The sequence below is a fragment of the Amblyraja radiata genome, chromosome 23, assembly GCF_010909765.2.
Source record: "Amblyraja radiata isolate CabotCenter1 chromosome 23, sAmbRad1.1.pri, whole genome shotgun sequence".
Classification (NCBI taxonomy): domain Eukaryota; kingdom Metazoa; phylum Chordata; class Chondrichthyes; order Rajiformes; family Rajidae; genus Amblyraja; species Amblyraja radiata.
Window position 1 is genome coordinate 7487419 of NC_045978.1, and position 21297 is coordinate 7508715.

At 42.7% G+C, this 21297-nt stretch overlaps 1 protein-coding gene across 7 annotated transcripts in view; it reads right to left on the bottom strand.

The window, feature by feature from the left end:
* Window positions 1–21297, bottom strand: part of rtel1 (regulator of telomere elongation helicase 1) — a 108018-nt gene that overhangs the window by 24867 nt on the left and 61854 nt on the right. For 6 of the 7 annotated variants that reach the window (XM_033041495.1, XM_033041494.1, XM_033041491.1 and 3 more), the window contains 5 exons: window positions 19588–19731; window positions 7160–7294; window positions 6195–6449; window positions 4171–4371; window positions 290–524 (listed from right to left, as the gene is read on the bottom strand). In XM_033041495.1, coding sequence (XP_032897386.1) covers window positions 484–524; window positions 4171–4371; window positions 6195–6449; window positions 7160–7294; window positions 19588–19731 — 776 coding nt within the window. In that variant the 3' untranslated portion in view covers window positions 290–483. Of the gene's footprint in view, window positions 1–289; window positions 525–4169; window positions 4372–6194; window positions 6450–7159; window positions 7295–19587; window positions 19732–21297 lie in introns of all 7 variants that reach the window. The other variant, XM_033041496.1, reaches the window with a different exon arrangement.

Below are 21297 nucleotides of genomic sequence, written 5' to 3' on the forward strand. Positions count from 1 at the left end.
CATCCTGTATCTGTACACTGTGAATGGCCGGATTGTAATCATGTACTATCTTTCCGCTGACTGGGTATCACACAACACGTAACAATAAACGAAGCCAAACTGATTTTGTCCAGAAGAGAGTTAAGCAGAGGGAAGGGCAAAAGACTGAAAGTGAGAGGTTTGAAATTGAATATAGAAAGCAAGAGTGTGAAGAGGATGTGGTTGTGAGGGTATGTGGAGAATATCATGTTTCTGAATTCACTCTTTTTATCAACTCGTTTTTAGAATAATTGAATTCACTACAACTTACCAAGCTTTAAATTTGAGGAGAAAGGCAGCAATGATTCATTTGATGTTGCAGGACGTATACTTTTTGTTGGAATTTCCTGAACTTTCGAGAGGCTGCTTTTTACTGAACAATCATAAACACAATGCCAAGAACTCGATGTCCCAGGGGCACTTGTTTGTTTTAATTTCTCACTCTTTGGAAAGAACGCAGAAATCTTACTTTGTGTCGCAACAGATCCTTAAAATAAAATGGCATACTTAAATTAAATATTAACAAATGGAGAAAAGGTATCACTGTACATGTAAATACAGCAATGTCCCAATCATCAAATAATTAAACACATAGATAGACAATTGGCTTCAGAGGATGATGGTGGGCGGTTGCTTTTCGGACTGGAGGCCTACGGCTAGTGGTGTGCCTCAGGGATCGGTGCTCAGCCCATTGCTGTTTGTGGTGTGTATCAAACATTTTTATTGAGAACTAGACCAAGTGCAGACCCAGTTGGGTCTGTTCCCCCAACGTGCGGTTGTGGGAGGGGGGGGGGGGGGCGGCATGCAGCGTCACACACACTATCTCCCCCCCCCCCCCCCGCACTCTCCTCTCCCCCCCGAGGAGAGGGGGGGGGGGAGAGGAGAGGGGGGAGAGGAGAGCGGGGGGGAGAGAGGAGGGGGGGAGAGAGGAGGGGGGGGAGAGAGGAGAGGGGGGAGAGGTGAGGGGAGGGGGAGAGGTGGGGAGCAGGGAGGGGGAGGGGGGTGGAGGGAAGGGGGTAGGGGTGTGTGGAGGAGAGGGGGGTTTAGGGGAGGGACGGTGGGGGAGGGGAGGAGGGGGAGAAAAGAGGGGAGAGAGAGAGGGGGGAGTGGAGAGGAGAGAGAAGAGAAGGAGGGGGAGGGAGAGGAGGAGGGGGGGGGAGGAGGAGGAGGAGGGGGGAGGAGGAGGAGGGGGGGGAGGAGGAGGGGGGGAGGAGGAGGTAGGGGGCGAGGAATGGGGGGGAGGAAGGGGGGGGGGGAGGAGTGAGGGGGGGAGGAGGAGGAGGAGGAGGGGGGGAGAGAGGAGAGGGGTGGGGGGAGAGAGGAGAGGGGTGGGGGGGAGAGAGGAGAGCAGGGGTGGGGGAGAGAGGACGAGGGGGAGAGGAGGGGGGAGAGAGGAGAGGAGGGAGAGGAGAGGGGGAGAGAGAAGGAGAGGGGGAGAGAGAAGGAGAGGGGGAGAGAGAAAGGAGAGGGGGAGCAGAGGAGAGGGGGGAGAGGAGAGAGGGAGGTGCGGCGAGAGAGGGAGAGGGGAGAAGGGAGAGGGGGGTAGAGAGGAGAGAGGAGAGGGGGAGGAGAGAGAGCAGGGGGGAGAGAGGAGACGAGGAGAGGGGGAGAGAGGAGAGGGGGGAGAGAGAGGAGAGGGGGGAGAGAGGAGACGGGTGGGGGAGAGGAGAGGGGGGGGAGAGGAGAGGGGGGGGAGAGGAGAGGGGGGGGAGAGGAGAGGGGGGAGAGGAGAGGGGGGGGAGAGGAGAGGGGGGGGAGAGGAGAGGGGGGGAGAGGAGAGGGGGGGCGAGAGAGGAGAGGGGGGGGAGAGGAGAGGGGGGGGGGAGAGAGGAGAGGGGGGGGGGAGAGGAGAGGGGGGGGGGAGAGAGGAGAGGGGGGGAGAGAGGATGGGAGAAAGAGAGAGGATGGGAGAGAGAGAGAGGATGGGAGAAAGAGAGAGGATGGGAGAGAGAGAGAGAGAAAGGGAGAGAGAGAGAAAGAAAGAGAGAGAGGAGAGAAAGAAAGAGGGATAGGGAGAGAGAGAGAGAGAGAAAGGGAGAGAGAGAGAAAGAAAGAGGGATAGGGAGAGAGAGAGAGAGAGAATGCCTTTTTACTCAACCCAAACCCCCCAAACAACCATTTGCAGGCACACAAAATTGCTGGAGAAACTCAGCGGGTGCAGCAGCATCTATGGAGCGAAGGAAATAGGTGACGTTTCGGGCCGAGACCCTTCTGCGAAACCATTTGCAGGCAGTGCTTTTTTCCTTCAAACTAACCATAACCATATTTTCATTTTCAAACCAAATTAAGGGTACTTACTCACAGCTGTGTAGACATTTGTTCAGTCATTCAGAGCTCAGACCTCCATGTTGTAGAGACTGATTGAGGCACACCACTTGCAGAGACTGATTGAGGCATACCACTTGCAGAGACTGATTGAGGCACACCACTTCCTGGTTTTATAGTCCCTTCCCCTGCCGCCAGCAGGGGCAGCAGAGAGAATGGGGAATTGTGTAAAAACATTAATATCTCCGTCATATTTCATCGATGGGAAAAATCCTCGGCACACACGCGGCGGAGGGGGGCTCTGAGCAAGGTGGCCAAAAATGACGGCCATAGGTGGCGGCGTTCTCTCGGAAATCGCAGCACAGATAGCCAAAACCGGTCAAGAACAGAGTTTTAGTAATATAGATAGATGTACAAAGCATGATTAGTTTGTTAGCAGATGATCATATGTGGGGAAGAGACAGGGAGAATGCACACTCCTTTACCCAGAATAGGGGAATCATGAACCAGAGGCCATAGGCTTCAGATTAGAGGGGACAGATTTAATAGGAACACGAGGGGAAACATTTTCGGGCAGTGGGTACATGGAACAAGCTGCCAGAGGTTGATAAGGCAGATAGTATAGCAGCATTGAAAAGACATTTGAACAGGTATATGGATAAGAATATGGTCCTTATGTAATATGGTTGTATGGATGTATTCAAGATAGTTAGATATAGCTCTGAGGGATAATGGAATCCAGGGATATGCAGAGAAAGACGGAACAAGGTACTGATTTTGGATGATCAGTCATGATCATATTGAATGGCAGTGCTGGCTCAAAGGGCCGAATGGCCTACTCCTGCACTTATTTTCTATGTTTCTATGGTTATATTATATGGTATATTATATGGTATGATATGGTCCAAATGTGGCAGATGGGATTAGTGTAGTTACAGTATCTTGGTCAGTATGAGCCGAAGGGCCTGTTGCAGTGCAGTATGACTGTGTGACCTACGTAGATAAATAGAAAATAGGTGCAGGAAGAGGCCATTCAGCCCTTTGAGCCAGCACCGCCATTCAATGTGATCATGGCTGATAATCCACAATCAGTACCCCACTCCTGCCTTCCCCCCATATCCCTTGATTCCGCTAGCCCTAAGAGCTCTATCTAACTCTCTTTTGAATGCATTCAGTGAATCGGCGTCCACTCCCTTCTAAGGCAGAGAATTCCACAAATTCACAACTCTGGGTAAAAACGTTTTTCCTCATCTCAGTTCTAAATGGCCTACCCTTTATTCTTAAAGTGTGGCCCCAGGTTCTAAACTCCCCCAACATCGGGAACATGTTTCCTGCTTCTAACGTATCTAATCCCTTAATAATTATGTTTCTATAAGATCGCCTCTCATCCATCTAAATTCCAGTGAATCGAAGCCCAGTCGTTCCATTCTTTCATTGTTTGACAGTCCCGCCATCCCAGGAATTAACCTTGTTAACCTACACTACACTCCCTCAATAGCAAGAATGTCCTTCCTCAAATTAGGAGGCCAAAACTGCACACAATACTCCAGGTGTGGTCTCACCAGGGCCCTGTAAAACAGTAGAAGGACCTCTTTGCTCCAACTCAGTTGGTATTTATAATAAATATATAATCTACCTACATTAGAAGGAGTGTATATTATGGAGCAAAGTATTCTTCTTAAATGTTGAAATTACTGGAATATTTATACAGTTCAGTGTCACTGATTTGAAATTTTAAAATTAACTCGCTATAGAAATAGGACTTCTCTACTTCAAGACATCGAACAAACTGAACTAATTGAAACATAAAAAAACATACTAATATGTACAGAATACGCAATATTATTGACAAAGGTTACAGTACACTACATATCTGGGATTTCTTACCATTCTCACTATTACTGGCAATCTCATTTTTTGTCACAAGTGCATGTTTAGGGGGCTCCTGTTGATTCTTGTTCAGACTTTCCCCTTGTCCATCAGGCTGCGGCTCCTTCTCAATCGACTGCTTGCAGTCCATTCCCGTTAGGTCCTTGCACATCTGATTAAAATGTGTCTTATGATGTGTTCTAACAAACATATAAAACCCTGTGAACGTATAATTAGTAAAAATTGTAAGTCAGCATTTTGTTTTTATTGTTTTATGAGTTTGACATGAAAATGCTTCCAACACTACATGACGATTCCCCCAAAGCAGAGCTGCAAATCCTAGATGGTATGAATTGCCCGCACCTACTTGTTTGTGGATTTTGGTTGCTTAAGCAAAGTTTCCCAGTAGGGTGTCCTTGATCCATAGGGTGTCCATAATCACATTGAATGCCAGCATATGCTCGAGGTCTACCCTTGCTCCTACGTGTTGGGTAGGAAGGAACTGCAGATGCTGGTTTACGTACAATATAGACACAGAATGCTGGAGTAACTCAGGAACAGGTGACATTTGGGTCGAGACTCTTCTTCAGACTGAGAAAAGGGTCTCAGTTTGTTGAAGGGTCTCGATCCTAAACGGCACCTTATCTTTTTCTCCAGAGATGCTGCCTGACCGGTCCTACTTATTGTGTTCTTTTCCTCATCTAAATGCAATCTCTGGGCCTGGTGTTCAATGGACATGGATAGATTCCACTTCTAAACTCAATGAACTCAGGCCCATCATCTTGACCACCACTTCCAATGAATTTTCCTGCAGGCAATGGGTCTTGACTGTTAAAGTACTAAAGGGAAAAGGACTGAAGTGGAAGAAATGCAGGATATTGTCCATTGGAAGTATTGTAAGTCAACAATTGCTCAGAATGTGCTCAAAACAGCAAGTCATGATTTCTTCAAACCTTTTTGGGCAAACTATTCACAGAACCCCAAAAGGGATCTCACAGGGTTTGAGGGTAGCACGGTGGCACAGAGGTAGAGCTGCTGCCTTACAGCGTCAGAGACTCAGGTTCTATCCTGGCTACGGGTGCTGTCTGCATGGAGTTAGTACATTCTCTCCTGAGACTGCGTGGATTTCTATGGGTTCTTTGGTTTCCTCACATATTCCAAAGACATGCAGGTTTGTAGGTTTATTGGCTACTGTAAACTCCCCCTGGTATGTAGGATGCAAAACTGGAATAACATAGAATTAGTGTACGGATGATCGATGGTCGGCGTGGAACCAGTGGGCCGAAGGGCTTGCTTCCACGCTGTATCTCTAAACTAAACCGAGATCAAATACAATGAAGCTCATATAAGCACACTCATCTCGGCTATTTGCCAAAAAAAATTATGTGGAGATGAAGAACACGCCATGGTTTCAAAAATAAGCCCCATTTTTTAATGAAATTGAACTAGGCGGATGAGTATTAAACTGATATGGAATCTGGTTTAAGGGGGAACATGTGATCAACATTAAATTAAAAAAAATATGCAGACACTGGAAACTTGAAATAACCAGAAAATGCTCAGCAGTTCAGGCAGCATCCGTGGATTTAGCACGATTCCACAGAAACAAGTGTCACAACTTCTTTCCAAATCACAATTTAAGCAATAATGTAATATTGACAGTGTGGCCAGTGTTTTGTGAAATTGTTTTGCAATATTTGGTGAATTTAGCCACTTTCAGAAGGGCACTGTTAATATCTTGAAAGATCAACAATATAAATGTTGAATTGGAAACTTACTGACCAGATACAACCTTACTGTTGTTAGTAAGCAATTACTGTAGAATTCAGCATGAATAATTACTAGAGGCACAAGAAACTGGGGGTACTGCAATCTTGAGCAAACAGCCGGACAGGCGGCATCTGTGGAGGGAAATGGACACTCTTGGTTGCAGAAGGGTCCCGACCCTGCAAAGAACTGTTCATTTCCCTCCACAGATGCTGCCTGGCTTGCTGAGTTCCTCCAGCAGTTGTTTTTTGCTAAACTAAATATTAGTTACTTACTTCTTAGCAAATGAAAGTCCTCAGATTTTTCTGTAAATAGGGCTGCTATTTCAGACACCATGTTTTCATAGTTATCGGTCCTTTTATACGTCTGAAGTATTGTTGAGAATGTGCTGTATTTACAAGGTCCTAAAGCTTTCTTAGCATCGTTAACATAAGCAGCAAGTAATTGCTGTTTTTTCTGCTCTGCTGTGGTCGCTGATGTTTTTGAAGATCCATCTGAAAAACTGGTTGGTTCGTGATTATAGATTTCACCTGAATTCAAAGGAGACAACAGCCTACATTATACAAAAGTTTAATAAAATTTAAAATCCATTTAGATAAAATAATTTGTTGAAAATCTCATGCATTTTATTTGATATAGCAAGGACAATAGACAATAGGTGCAGTAGGCTATTCGGCCCTTCGACCCAGAATGGCTGATCATTCACAATCAGTACCCCGTCCCTACCTTCTCCCCATATCCCCTGACTCTGCTATCTTTAAGAGCCCTATCTAGATCTCTCTTGAAAGTATCCAGAGAACTGGCCTCCACCGCCCTCTGAGGTAGAGAATTCCACAGACTCACAACTCTCTGTGTGAAAAAGTGTTTCCTCATCTCCGTTCTAAATGGCTTACTCCTTATTCTTAAACTGTGGCCCCTGGTTCTGGACATTAATAAGTATAAATATAAATATTTCTATCTCGTTTTCTTACAGGATTTTAAAGTTTAATTACGATGCAAAACACAGACTGTAATATGGAACATATTAAAAATAGACATATGAATCAGTGACCTATGTATATTTAAATTTCCAAAATATTGTACATTTAGTTTTTCCAAATCGGATCATTGATAATATTGGACTAAGAATCAACAACTTTGCCTAAAACTATGGAGAACACAAAATAGGAAAACTAGTTAGCAATATAATTTTTAATATACTTCAAAATCCAATCTAAGTAATCACAATAAATTCACTTACCTTTGCTAACAGGTCCATTGGTTAAGTGTTGTCCCCCTTTGTTAAGGTGTGTGCATGCATTTAGCTGTTGAGATGAGGTTGTGCGTTTATTCACATCAGATAATGCAGGCTCAAATTTCCACTCACTTTCATTGCCTAGATTTTTCATAAACATATGAATTACAATTATCCCTTTTCAAGCACATAGGCAGTAATCTGCAGCTCTTAATTCATTCTAGCTAAAAATAATTTTGTATTCAAAGCCAATCGTGAAACTCTAGTTAGAATTCATGGACAGTAACTAATTCTTGGAAAAAGACAAAGTGCTGGGAGTAACTCAGCATAGAAACATAGAAAATAGGTGCAGGAGTAGGCCATTCGGCCCTTCGAGCCTGCACCGCCATTCAATATGATCATGGCTGATCATCCAACTCAGTATCCTGTACCTGCCTTCTCTCCATACCCCCTGATCCCTTTAGCCACAAGGGCCACATCTAACTCCCTCTTAAATATAGCCAATGAACTGGCCTCAACTACCTTCTGCGGCAGAGAATTCCAGAGATTCACCACTCTCTGTGTGAAAAATGTTTTCCTCATCTCGGTCCTAAAAGATTTCCCCCTTATCCTTAAAGTGTGACGCCTTGTTCTGGACTTCCCCAACATCGGGAACAATCTTCCTGCATCTAGCCTGTCCAACCCCTTAAGAATTTTGTAAGTTTCTATAAGATCCCCCCTCAATCTTCTAAATCCTAGCGAGTACAAACCGAGTCTATCCAGTCTTTCTTCATATGAAAGTCCTGACATCCCATGAATCAGTCTGGTGAACCTTCTCTGTACTCCCTCTATGGCAAGAATGTCATTCCTCAGATTAGGAGACCAAAACTGTACGCAATACTCCAGGTGTGGTCTCACCAAGACCCTGTACAACTGCAGTAGAACCTCCCTGCTCCTATACTCAAATCCTATTGCTATGAATGCTAACATACCATTCGCCTTCTTCACTGCCTGCTGCACCTGCATGCCTACTTTTAATGACTGGTGTACCATGACACCCAGGTCTCGTTGCATCTCCCCCTTTCCTAATCGGCCACCATTCAGATAATAATCTACTTTCCTGTTTTTGCCACCAAAGTGGATAACCTCACATTTATCCACATTATACTGCATCTGCCATGCATTTGCCCACTCACCCAGCCTATCCAAGTCACCTTGCAGCCTCCTAGCATCCTCCTCACAGCTAACACTGCCCCCCAGCTTTGTGTCATCTGCAAATTTGCCAATGTAACTTTGAATCCCTTCATCTAAATCATTGATGTATATTGTAAATAACTGTGATCTAGCCTTGCGGTACCCCACTAGTCACTGCCTGCCATTCTGAAAAGGACCCATCAATCCCTACTCTGTTTCCTGTCTGCCTACCAATTTTCTATCCATGTCAGCACTCTACCCCCAATACCATATGCTCTAATTTTGCCCACTAATCCCTTATGTGGGACCTTATCAAATGCTTTCTGAAAGTCCAGGCACACTACATCCGCTGGCTCTCCCTTGTTCATTTTCCTAGTTAGATCCTCAAAAAATTCCAGAAGATTAGTCAAGCATGATTTCCCCTTTGTAAATCCATGCTGACTCAGACCGAACTTGTTACTGCTATCCAAATGCTATTTCATCTTTTATGATTGACTCCAGCATCTTCCCCACCACCAATGTCAGGCTAACTGGTCTATAATTCCCCGTTTTCTCTCTCACGCATTCTTTAAAAAGTGGGATAACTTTAGCTACCATCCAATCCACAGGAACTGATCCTAAATCTATAGAATATTGGAACATTGACTCATGGCCTCAACGTGAGAGTTGAAGAGCGAGCACAGATTTGGAATCTTAGTTCAGTTTATTGTCACCTGTGCCGAGGTACAGTGAAAAACCTTTGTTGCGTGCTAACCGTTCAGTGGAACGACAATAAATGATTACAATCGTGCCATCCACAGTATACAGATACGTGATACAGGGAATAACGTTTAGTGCAGTAATTCCAGTAATCAAAGATAGTCCGAGGGTCTCCAATGAGGTAGATAGTAGTTCAGGGCGGCTCTCTAGTTGTTGGTAGAATGGTTCAGTTGTCTGATAACAGCTGGGAAATATCTTTAACACAACCCATTGGCAACACAAGCACAATACAGGAATCAAATCCGAAACCGTTTAGCTGTACGATAAAAACGTACCACATGTGCATGCCATCTCATAAGCAAAGAAGCAAGTAGACAATAAACACAAAAGTGAAAGTAAGCATGACTTTGGGAAACAGAGGTATGTATGTAATGCAAGGAACTAAAATAGATATACATGCACATCCTGGCAAATTAATCTTTTGGGTTCTCCGTTCCTGCATTTGAGAAGAACTGCTGGTCACAGAACAGTGAGGAAACTTCTCTAAAGAAACTAAAGGCTATAAAGATAAAACCTTTGCCACATGCTACAATCTTTGCCAAAAATATTGTTGTATGTACTGTGATTGTCATTTTCTGTTTATTAACCATATCACAAAAAACCAGAGCACCTAAAGATATATTACATTATTTAGTTTCGTTTTAGGTTTTTTTAGACAAACAGCATGGAAACAGGCCCTTCGGCCCATCAAGTCCACGCAGACCAATGATCACAAGTACATTAGTTTTATCCTGTATAATAGTGACAATATACAGAAGCCAATTAACCTGCATGAGAAAATCCAAGTGGTCACAGTGAAAACGTACAAACTCTGTACAGACAGCACCCATCGTCAGGATTGAACCCGGGTCTCTGGTTTTGTGAGGTAGCAGCTCTACCTCTGCGCCATTTAATTCATGCTGGCTGCAAGACGATACCAAGACTAATTTTACTCGGCAGCTCTTGGTCTTGCAGGTACAGCTCATCAAATGTTCTTTTGAATACATTGAGGACTTCTACCTCCATTGTGACCAGTGGGTTTCCTCTCACATCATCCTTTCAGTGACTGAATGTTAGTTTCAATCCCCAAAATGTATCTACATGTTACCATTAGTTAGTGGGCTTCTGCCAAGGGAAAAGAGCCCATTCTATTTACATTATCTATGCTCCTCATAATTTTATACATATTCATTAAGACTGTCCTCTGCATTCTAATTTAAAGAAAACAATCCAAGCCCAATAATTAAGCCGCACAGCAAATATCTTCCAGTTCCGACCGATCCTTGTAATTCAACTTGAACCACTCCAGTATTCTCGCTGTGATGTAAATAATGTATGCAGTTCCACCATCCCCTTCTTGTTCTTGTATTGCTTTGTAGAGTGAATCCTCCCTGCGCTTGTATTCAACATCTTATCCAATAAATCCTCCCATTCTTGTAGTCAATCGCTCGTCTAATAAACTGTCCCTTGTTCTCACATTCAAAGTATTGCCCAAGAAAGAAAGTTATCCCACAGTTTCATGTAAATACCTGATCCTCCTGCCCTGCGACCTCATGGAATTTGTGCACATGCATTCCAAAGTCCTATTCCTCTACATGTCCCAGTACCCTATCAAACGTAACTACTGCAAATGCAATTCTAAATGTTCTTTTATATCAAGAATATCATTTAATTCAGGAAATATGCAAAGGTACAGACCTTAATAAACATGTCACTATTTAAAAAAAGCCATATTATTCCATTTCACTTACAGTAGCAATAAATAGTTGTCCTTTAAAGACATTTCTTGAGCAGGTCCAGGTTTATTTCTCTTGGTATGCAACGGCTGCACATCTTTAAACTGTGGACCTATCCCCATAGAGATTTGTAACACCTGCACCAAGTTTTGCTGCATCCCTTAGCTTGTTGTCTTGGATTTTACAATGTGCCAGTTGAGAGCATTCCATTATGGATAACTTCTTAAACTGTAGGTAGTTTTGGACAGAACAGAGGGCATAGAAGGCATATGAAAGCTGGAAGAGAGGAGGGGCAGGACAGAGCCTGGCAAATGATGGATGCAACTGAGGGGAACTGCAGAAGATAGGAAAAAGGCCTGAGATGAAAAGACAAAGGTGTGAGATAAGGATAGAAGAGGTGTGAATTGTGAAGCCAGAGGAAGGAATATGGGTGAAAAGGGGTCTGAACCCAAAACGTCACCTATCCATGTTCTCCAGAGTTGCTGCCTGACTCGCTGAGTTACTCCATAATTTGGCACCTTTCTTTGTAAACCAGCATCAGCAGTTCCCTGCGCCTAACTAAGACATGGCATTCTGCATGTTTCAATTCCCTTTCGCAATGGTGTTGAGCTTTGCAGCTTCATTTCCTGGTGATTATTACTGGAATTTGACGGATCCTAATTCAGACAGACAAATCATTGTGTGTGGATTTACACCATGCGGCTATTAGTGAAAAGACCCACCCACGAGAAACATTGCTTCTGAAGACTGGGAAACTCTTTCATGGTTTAGAATAACCCAGCCAATGTTTACGACGGTGCTTATTTTAGCAGCTCCAGACCAGTGAGTGTTTCTTTGTGAGTGAGAGGATCTGAGTCAAACTTGACTCATGGCCTCAACGTGAGAGTTGAAGAGCGAGCACAGATTTGGAATCTTAGTTCAGTTTATTGCCACCTGTACCGAGTTACAGTGAAAAACCTTTGTTGCGTGCTAACCAATCAGTGGAACGACAATAAATGATTACAATTGTGCCATCCAGTGTACAGATACAATATACAGGGAATAACGTTTAGTGCAGTAAATCCAGTAATCAAAGTTAGTCCGAGGGTCTCCAATGAGGTAGATAGTAGTTCAGGGCGGCTCTCTAGTTGTTGGTAGAATGGATCAGTTGTCTGATAACAGCTGGGAAATATCTTTAACACAACCCATTGGCAACACAAGCACAATACAGGAATCAAATCCGAAACCGTTTAGCTGTACGATAAAAACATGCCACATGTGCATGCCATCTCATAAGCAAGGAATCAAGTAGACAAACACAAAAGTGAAAGTAAGCATGACTTTGGGTAACAGAGGTATATGTAATGCAAGGAACTAAAATATATATATGCACTTCCTGGCAAATTAATCTTGTGGGTTCTCCGTTTCTGCATTTGAGAAGAACTGCTGGTCACAGAGTGAGAAAACTTCTCTAAAGAAACTAAAGGCTATAAAGATAAAGCTTTTGTTGCATGCTACAATCTTTGTCAAAAACATGGTTGTATGTACTGTGGTTGTCATTTTCTGTTTATTAACCATATCACAGAAAACAGCATGGAAACAGGCCCTTCGGCCCATCAAGTCCACGCAGACCAATGATCACAAGTACATTTGTTTTATCCTGTATAATAGACAATATACAGAAGCCAATTAACCTGCAGACCTGCATGAGCAAATCCAAGTGGTCACAGTGAAAACTTACAAACTCCGTACAGACAGCACCCATCGTCAGGATTGAACCCGGGTCTCTGGCTTTGTGAGATAGCAACTCTACCTCTGCGCCATTTAATTCATGCTGGCTACAAGAAGATACCAAGACTAATTTTACTCGGCAGCTCTTGGTCTTGCAGGTTACAGCTCATCAAATGTTCTTTTGAATACATTGAAGACTTCTACCTCCATTGTGACCAGTGGGTTTCCTCTCACATCATCCTTTTAGTGACTGAATGTTAGTTTCAATCCCCAAAATGTATCTACATGTTACCATTAGTTAGTGGGCTTCTGCCAAGGTAAATGAGCCCATTCTATTTACATTATCTAGGCTCCTCATAATTTTATACATATTCATTAAGACTGTCCTCTGCATTCTAATTTAAAGAAAACAATCCAAACCCAATAATTAATCTTCACAGCAAATATCTTCCAGTTCCGACCGATCCTTGTAATTCAACTGGAACCAGGGGTGGAAGCTTGCAACCTTCACGTGGTCCGCCCTGTTTCGACGAATGCAATCAACCCGGCATTCACAATCAAAACAGATCAAATAGAACAAGTTGTCCTACAACTTTAGGCTGTGCACGCCATAAGCAAGAAGAAGGACTGGAACCAGTTCTTGACATTTCTTGAGCAGGTCCAGGTTTATTCCTCTTGGTATGCAACGGCTGCACATCCTTAAACTGTGGACCTATCCCCATAGAGATTTGCAACACCTACACCAAGTTTCGCTGCATCCCTTAGCTTGTTGTCTTAGATTTTACAATGTGCCAGTTGAGAGCACTTCTTAAACTGTAGGTATTTTTGGACAGAGCAGAGGGCATATTTTCTTCAAATTGATGGCCTTACAGCAGCAGTTGACATTTATCACAATATGCATCCATGGGGATAACCTTTAGAGCACAGAATGTAGAAACAGGGGACTGCAGACACTAGTTTACACAAGTAATAGGAGCAGAATTAGACCACTCGGCCCATCTAGTCCACTGTCATTCAATCATGGGAGATCTCTGCCTCTTAAACCCACTTTCCTGACACCTCCCCATAACCCATGACACCCGTTCTGATCAAGAATTTATCTCTGCCTTAAAAATATGCACTGACCTGGCCTCCGCAATGAGTTCCACAGATTAACTACCCTCTGACTAAACAAGTTCCTTCTCACCATCTTTCTTAATTCTGAGGCTATGACCTCTGGTCCTAGACTCTCCCACTAGTGGAAACATCCTTTCCACATCCACTCTATCTATGCCTTTCATTATTCTGTAAGTTTCAGGTCCCCCCTCAACCTTCTAAACTCCAGTGAGTAGAGGCCCAGTGCTGTCAAACGCTCATCATACGCTACCCACTAATTCCTGGAATAAATCTTGTAAACCTCATCTGGACCCTCTCCAGAGCCAGCACATCCTTCCTCAGATACAGAACCCAAATTTGCTCAGTGCTCCAAATGTGTCCTGACCAGCGCCTTGTAGAGTCTCAGCATTACATCTCTGTTTTTGTATTTCAAAAGTAGAAAATGCTGGAGTAACGCAGCGGATCAGGCAGCATGTCTGCAGAACATGGATAGGTGATGTTTCAAGTCAGAATACTTCTTCAGTCTGAAGAAGGGTCTCAGCCGAAACGTCACCCATTCCTTCTCTCCAGAGATGCTGCCTGTTACTGCATAGAATTACTGCAGCATTTTGTGTCTATCTTTACTTCTTCAGACTTGTTTAATCAGTCCGAAGGAGAGTCCCGTCTCCAAACGTCCATGTTCTGCAGAGGTGCTGCCTGACCCGCTGAGTTACTCCAGCACTTTATCATTAGTGCACAGTCCTGCCCTGCAGATGAAACTCGACAAAGACCACTGTGTCTCAAAGCACCTTGCAAAACATGCATTCCTGAGTAATAGAATGGCAGTCACATTTCCAATTCCTTCACCTCTCAGGTAGCATGCGGTATCACTAAGGTTTCAGCCACACAAAGGATCAGACAAGTAGGCTCCTTCTCACCACCAACCAGGCAAGGTTTGGCACTCAATTGAAAGATACAAGATACAAATAATTTATTAGCCAAGTATGTAAAGTTCACACAACGAGATATTCTGCCTTTGAAGGTTTCGACCCAAAACGTCACCCGTTCCCCTCCAGAGATGCTGCCTGTCCCGCTGAGTTACTCCAGCATTTTGCGTCTATCTTCAGTTTAAACCAGCATCTGCAGTTCCTTCCTACACAGAAATGTTGCCTGACGACTTTAGCAGTCTGCCTAGGAACCTATTCAACTATTTAATCGCAGCATCAACAGTATCCATGGTCTCTTTCTCTCTCCTCCCCCCACCCCCCCCCCCCCCCTGGTTTTGAGGATATTCAAACAAGTTACAGACAATTTTTAGTTCAACCTATTTTGACAATTCTAGATTGTTTCTTCTTGGGGTGAGAGAATCAAGGTCAAGCTTAACTCATGGTCTCATCCTAATGGTAGAAGAATGTGTACAGTTCTGGAATCTTTAACCCAACACATTGACAACAAAAACACAAAGCAGGAATCAAATCTTATTGAGTGTACAGAATCATGAGCAGTATGGATCAAGTGAACGCTCATTGCGTTTTCCCCTTAAGAGAGGGCAAGGATTGAAGAGGGACCTGTTGGACAACTTGAAGTCCGTATCTGTAATGAGCTGTCAAAGGTTGCTACAGATGCGATACAATTACAACTTTAAAAATACATTTTGACAGATATATTAATAGGAAAGAAGGATTTTGAAGGATATGGGCCAAAGGCAGGCAAATGTGACTAGTCCAGAATGATTGATGCAGACAAATGGGACAAAGGGCCTGGTTTTGTGCTGTATCGCTCTATGACTATTCTAGGAAACAGAGTTATGTAATGTTAGGAAACACATTGTTTGCATTTCCAGGCATTGACTTTGGGATTCCCCCTGTTTCTAAATATAAAGTTTACAACTGTGAGTAAAAAAAACACTCATAAAACTGAAAGCCCCTGTTGCAATCTTTACAAATAAAAATGTTTGCACTGTGATGTTCATTTCCTATTTATGAAACAAATTGAAGATGTAAGAAATGAACAGCTACCATCATTACATGATACTGAAAAATCTAAAACTCCAGGACTTCGAGTAACGGAATTTATAAATTTGCTATTTTGAGGTGCATACGAATCGCTAGAAGGTGACTGGAAACAGAGTATAGCTTTGTGTCTTTTTTACAAATTAATAAAACACTGTTTAATGTTGTACAGACTCAGATTTTGGGATTAATCGGGACTAATTTACACTGCCTCTCTTGGCCCAACACACCTGGCAGTATTGATATACATTTCACCAATAAAATGGTGCCAGGTACTATAAAATCCTCAAAATCCATAGAGCCATGCAGCATGGAAAAAAGCACCGGCTCAACTTCCTCATTCAGACTATGATGCCCCATCTACACTAGTCCCTTCTGCTCACGTTTGGCCCATTCTCTCTAAACCTTTCCTACCCGTGTATCAGCCCAAATGATCTTTAAATGCTGTTCTTCAGTCTGAAGGAGGATCTCGACCCAAAATGTCACCCATTCCTTCCCTCCAGAGATGCTGCCTGTTCCCGCTGAGTTACTCCAGCATTTTGTGTCTACCTTCGATTTAAACCAGCATCTGCAGTTCTTTCCTACACATGATTACAATTGATCCATTTGCAGGGTATAGATAGAGTTTAAGAAGATCATAGTTAAAGTAAGAAATGGTGCTGTAGAAATAGAGATTTAAGAAATTCTTTACTTCATCTAAAATGTCATCTCAATTGATCTTTGAGGAATGACATCTCACTGTTGTTCATGCAGATTTTGGTTATTCCCCAGCAGTTTAATTCTCTATCTTCTCTCCCTTTAGTAGAGGACATAATTTCCCCCTAGCAGAATAAGACAATTTGCTGTAGGAATAGAGATTTAAGAGTGTGGAGTGATTGTAATACGAGTTTGCAGATCTGCATCTTTGGCTAGCACGCAAATAGTTGCCTAGGTTGGACGACATCTTGGAAGCTTTGTTTTGGATCGAGACTTTTCTTCAGACCGTTCCATTCTAAAGAAATCAATCCACACCCAGCAATTATTTCTCATGGCAAACATTTCCCAGTACTGAACAGTCCTTGTGATTCAACCAAAATAATTCCAGTATTTTAGCTAGGATGTGACTAGCGTTTACAGTTCCACCATCCTCCCCCTGCTCTTGTCCATGTATTGTACAATGAACCCTCCTTGTACTTGTATTCAATATTGCATGCAACAAACCCACACCATTTTTACATTCAGTTGCTTGTCTAATAAACCCTAAGTTAACACTGTGGGTTTTCCTTTATTTTCATCTCTTCAGTAGGCCAAGGGATATTTTTAAACAGCACAGGTTCCACTTCCTTGGAATGCAAATGCAGCATGGCCAGAAACTGTGGACTTCTCCCCAAAGAGCTTTGTAATAGCTACACAACGTTTCAGTGCATTGCTCAGCTTGTAGTCTTGCATCTTACAGTGCGTCAGTTGAAAGCATTCCATTGCGGATAGCTTCTTAAGCTGGAGGAATTTTCGGACAGAACAGAGGGTGTATTTTATCTGAAGACTTGCTGTAGCAGTTTACATTTACCTCAATATGCATCCACGGAAATAGCCCTTAGAAGGGTCACGACCTATTCCTTTTCTCCAGAGATGCCGTCTGACCCGCTGAGTTACTCCAGCTTTTCGTGTCTACCTCGGAACACAGAGTTCTGTCCTGCACTGACTGTTATTCAGAATGGACAAAGACCATGGGATCTCCTCACAAAACATGCATTCCTAATGTAAAAGGATGACAGTCCCACTTCCAACGTAGCCACCTCGAGGGCAACATGTGACGGCACCAGCTGTACACAAAGTATCTAACAAGTGGCCATTCTCACCACCAGCCAGGCAAGGTGTGGCATCCCTTTGAGAGTTTGAACAATGCAACATTCTGCCTAATTGACGACCCAAGAAGACATCCAACTGGATCAATCATTTCCTTTTCCCACACAGGTTTTGAGGCTTTTCTTGGCAGACATAAGATTTGTGTTTCAACTTATTTTTCTGGATGAAAAATATTTCATGAAAGACAGGTGGAATGGCACGGATCTGCCTTGCTAATTATTGTCACCGAGATCCAGTGAAAAGATTGATTTGTATGTTAACCAGTCCAATCAGATAACAAACAACTGCAATACAGCCATTGACAAGTAAAACAGATAGTGCAAAGATAAAAATACCAGAGTACAAAATATAGTATTATAGCATTATAATTGCGGAGGAAGCCCAGATTAAAATAAAGTGCAGAGTCCACAGTGAGGTAGCTTGAAAGATCTAGACTACACCCATGCTTATGTGAGGACCCTTCAATAGTTTGATAACAGAGAGGAAGAAGCTGTTCCCGAGTCTGGCAAGGTGCATGCTTTCAATCTTTTGTATGTTCTGCCTGATGGGAGAAGAGGCTGGTGTGAAAATGGACCTTGATTATGTTGGCTGCTGACCCGATGCATCATGAAGTGTAGGTGGAGTTGACAATGGGAAAGGCTGGTTTGTTTGATGGACCGGGCTACATCCACAACTCTCTGCCATTGTTCGCAGTCTTGGGCAGAGCTGTTGTCAAAGCAAGCTGTACAGAATCCCGATAGAATGCTTCCTACAATATATTTGAAGTTGTTGGGGAGTCATTGGAGACATATCGAACATCTGTATCCTAATGAGGAAGTGGAGACATTGGTGTGCCCTCTTGGCCGTAGCTTCAATGTGGTTGGTCAGGACATATTAGTGATGTATATGCCTCCAAAATCGAAATTCTCAACCATCTTGACTAAGGTGGTGGCTGGGACATGTGCCTGAAGTGCCTGAAGTTAATCTTTTGCAACACTGGCCACAAATACAGTATGCCGTTTGGTGACTGTTTAACCAGGATCTATGGATAACTTGATCTCCTCACACATAAAGGTATCCATTAGGCGAAAGATCATATTAAATAATTTCCTCACCACGTTCTTTGGAGATATGAACGTTGCATTTCCAAAGACATGCTCCATTTTGATATCCAGATGAAATGGAGAATGACTTGTGCAACAGTTGTAGAAGTAGAGAATGGCTTGTGCACAATTGGTATGGATCATATAATAAGGACCCTGTACTTGATGGCCAGCTTATTTTCTCTTCATGAGTTGTCAGAATCCCAATTTCTACTTCATCTTAAACTACGGGGTATTTCCAACTTATGGGAAATATCTCACCTCCTGTGTATCATATTCCCAGTAACTTCAGCTAGTCCGAACTGAATGTACAGACAACCAAGGATGATTCTGAATGGTTACCAAAGAATGTAATCTCATTTCTACTGTAATTATCCCTAAACCCAGAAGCCAGTACAAATCGGTTACCGATACTCATCCTCAAACCAATAGTGAGTCAGGGTTGAGGATGAAGAGGGGAGATTGTGGTTTCGTTGTGTGAGATCACCACACCATTTTGTGCCCACATCTTTTTTCAATGGTTTCAAAGGAGAAATTATAACCATGTCTAGTTCCCGAATCTTCTCTAATTTACTGGAATGTAAACATTTGGGGGGTTTAGTGCATTTCAGAATACATTTCCTGTTCCAATATCTTAAGTGGAGATGCACATTGTCTGGTTGCACTTCTGTTTTAGGAAATGTTTGTAAAACCAGAAAAAAGTATGGTTAAAATTGTTTGTTGGAAATTACCGTTCAGGAACTTCCTTTTTATTATCTGCAAGGGCTTGTATCTTCTCAACAGGGATCATTCACGCTATAACGCACTGGAAAATAAAAGCTGTTTTTGCACCAGCACTAAATATTACACAAAAACATGCAAATTGGAGAAAATGTAGAAAAATGGAACTGCAGATGCTGGTTTATACCAAAGATAGGCACAAAGTGCTGGAAGTGACTCAGGGAAGTGGCGGTGGGGTGGACAGCATCTCAGCAAAATGGACGTCAGTCACTTTGAGAGAGAAACACACGTGAAACTAACATATTCCAGTTATTGAAGAAACATTGGTCTTTTGAACTACGTACCTGCGTTAGCCTCTTGTTCTACTTTCTGCCTCTCTTCTCGTGGTACTACATGTTCAGGTTTAAACCCACAACCTTCACCAGTCAAATTGTAGCAGGCTTCATCAAACATTTTTTTATGATGTGGTCGAACAAACTGATAAAATTCTGTTGCGAGAAAGCATTTGAAATGCATTAAAACCAGTATGTATTTCAGGTGCGGAAAACAGGAGCAACAAAAAGCTTTTCACTGTACCTTAGTAGACATGGCAATAAACTAAACTGTTAACTGACCCTGCCTTTTAAATATTTTATTACTTATTTATAAAATCACTTACTTAATTTTCTTTATAAACTGACAATTAAAAATGTTTTGCTTTTCAAACTATTGTTTCCTCTTTTCATTTTCTATACTGTTTAATTTTCTGTCTTAACATGAATCCGTTACACCATAAAGAACAATTTTTATTTCTTAATTTCAAATACAGATTTTTCTTTGTCAGCACGGGCAAGTTGGGCGGAAGCGTCATTTCCATGCTTTATGACTTTGTGGCTCTATGTTGGAGTAACTCAAGTGGTCAGGCAGTATCTCTGGAGAACAATTAGGTGGTGCTATGGGGCTTCTGCATTAGTACTGCCTTGTATTGACAATATGGATTACCAATGACACTGATATCAAAACTACAATGTATAACGGGCACAGGATCCTGCAGGCACAGATGTTTCACTTGCTTTTAGATAGTGAACCATAGAACTACTTCTTTTTCATTGAAATGCATACTTGGTATTTAGTTTGTGTAGGGAGGAACAGTTGATGCTGGTTTACACCAAAGATGGCCACAGAATGCTTGAGTAACTCAGCAGGCCAAGCAGCATCTCTGGAGAAAAGAATAGGTGACGTTTCGGGTGGAGATTCTTCTTAATACTGCGAATCCCCCATTCTGACTCTCAGTCTGAAGAACGATCTCGACCCGAAACATCACCTATTCCTTTTCTTTCAGAGATGCTGCCTGACCCACTGAATTACTCCAACATATTTTGTCTACTTTGGCATTTAAAGGTTTCAAAGGTCTTTTATTGTCATATGCACCAATTAAAGAATAAACTGGGTTCAATAATGACCAACCCCACTCACCCACTCCATGCCCTGAAGGTGATCAAGAGCAGCATCTTCAGTCAGAGACTGATTGCACCAATGTGCAAAACTGAGAGACATAGGAAGCCTTGTATACCAGCTGCTATAAGGTTATATAATGCGCATATATAACTGCACTTTTTTTCATTCATTGTATTTTAACTTGTATTTTAACTTGTTAAGTATGGAAGCTATTTGAGGAAATGTGTGGTGTTATGTCTGTCTTGAAGCTGTCGTGGCACTGTAATTTCCTGTAAAGGATTATTAAAGGTATAATCAAAAATCAATCAATCAATCATAAGGTACAGTGATATGCGAATTATCATACAGCCATATGAATAAAAAAGCAACAAAGACACACAAATACATAAAAGTTAACATAAAAATCCACCACAGCAGATTCCCCACATTCCTCACTGTGATGGAAGACAAAAAAGTCCAATCTTCTTCCTCTTTATTTCTCCTGCGGTCGGAGCAGTCAAACCATCCGGCGGGACGATCAAAGCTCCCGCAGCGCGTGGTCGAAGCTCCCACGTCGGGGAGATCGAAACTCCCGCGCCGGGGCGATCGAAACCCCTGCGGCTTGGATTTCCTGATGA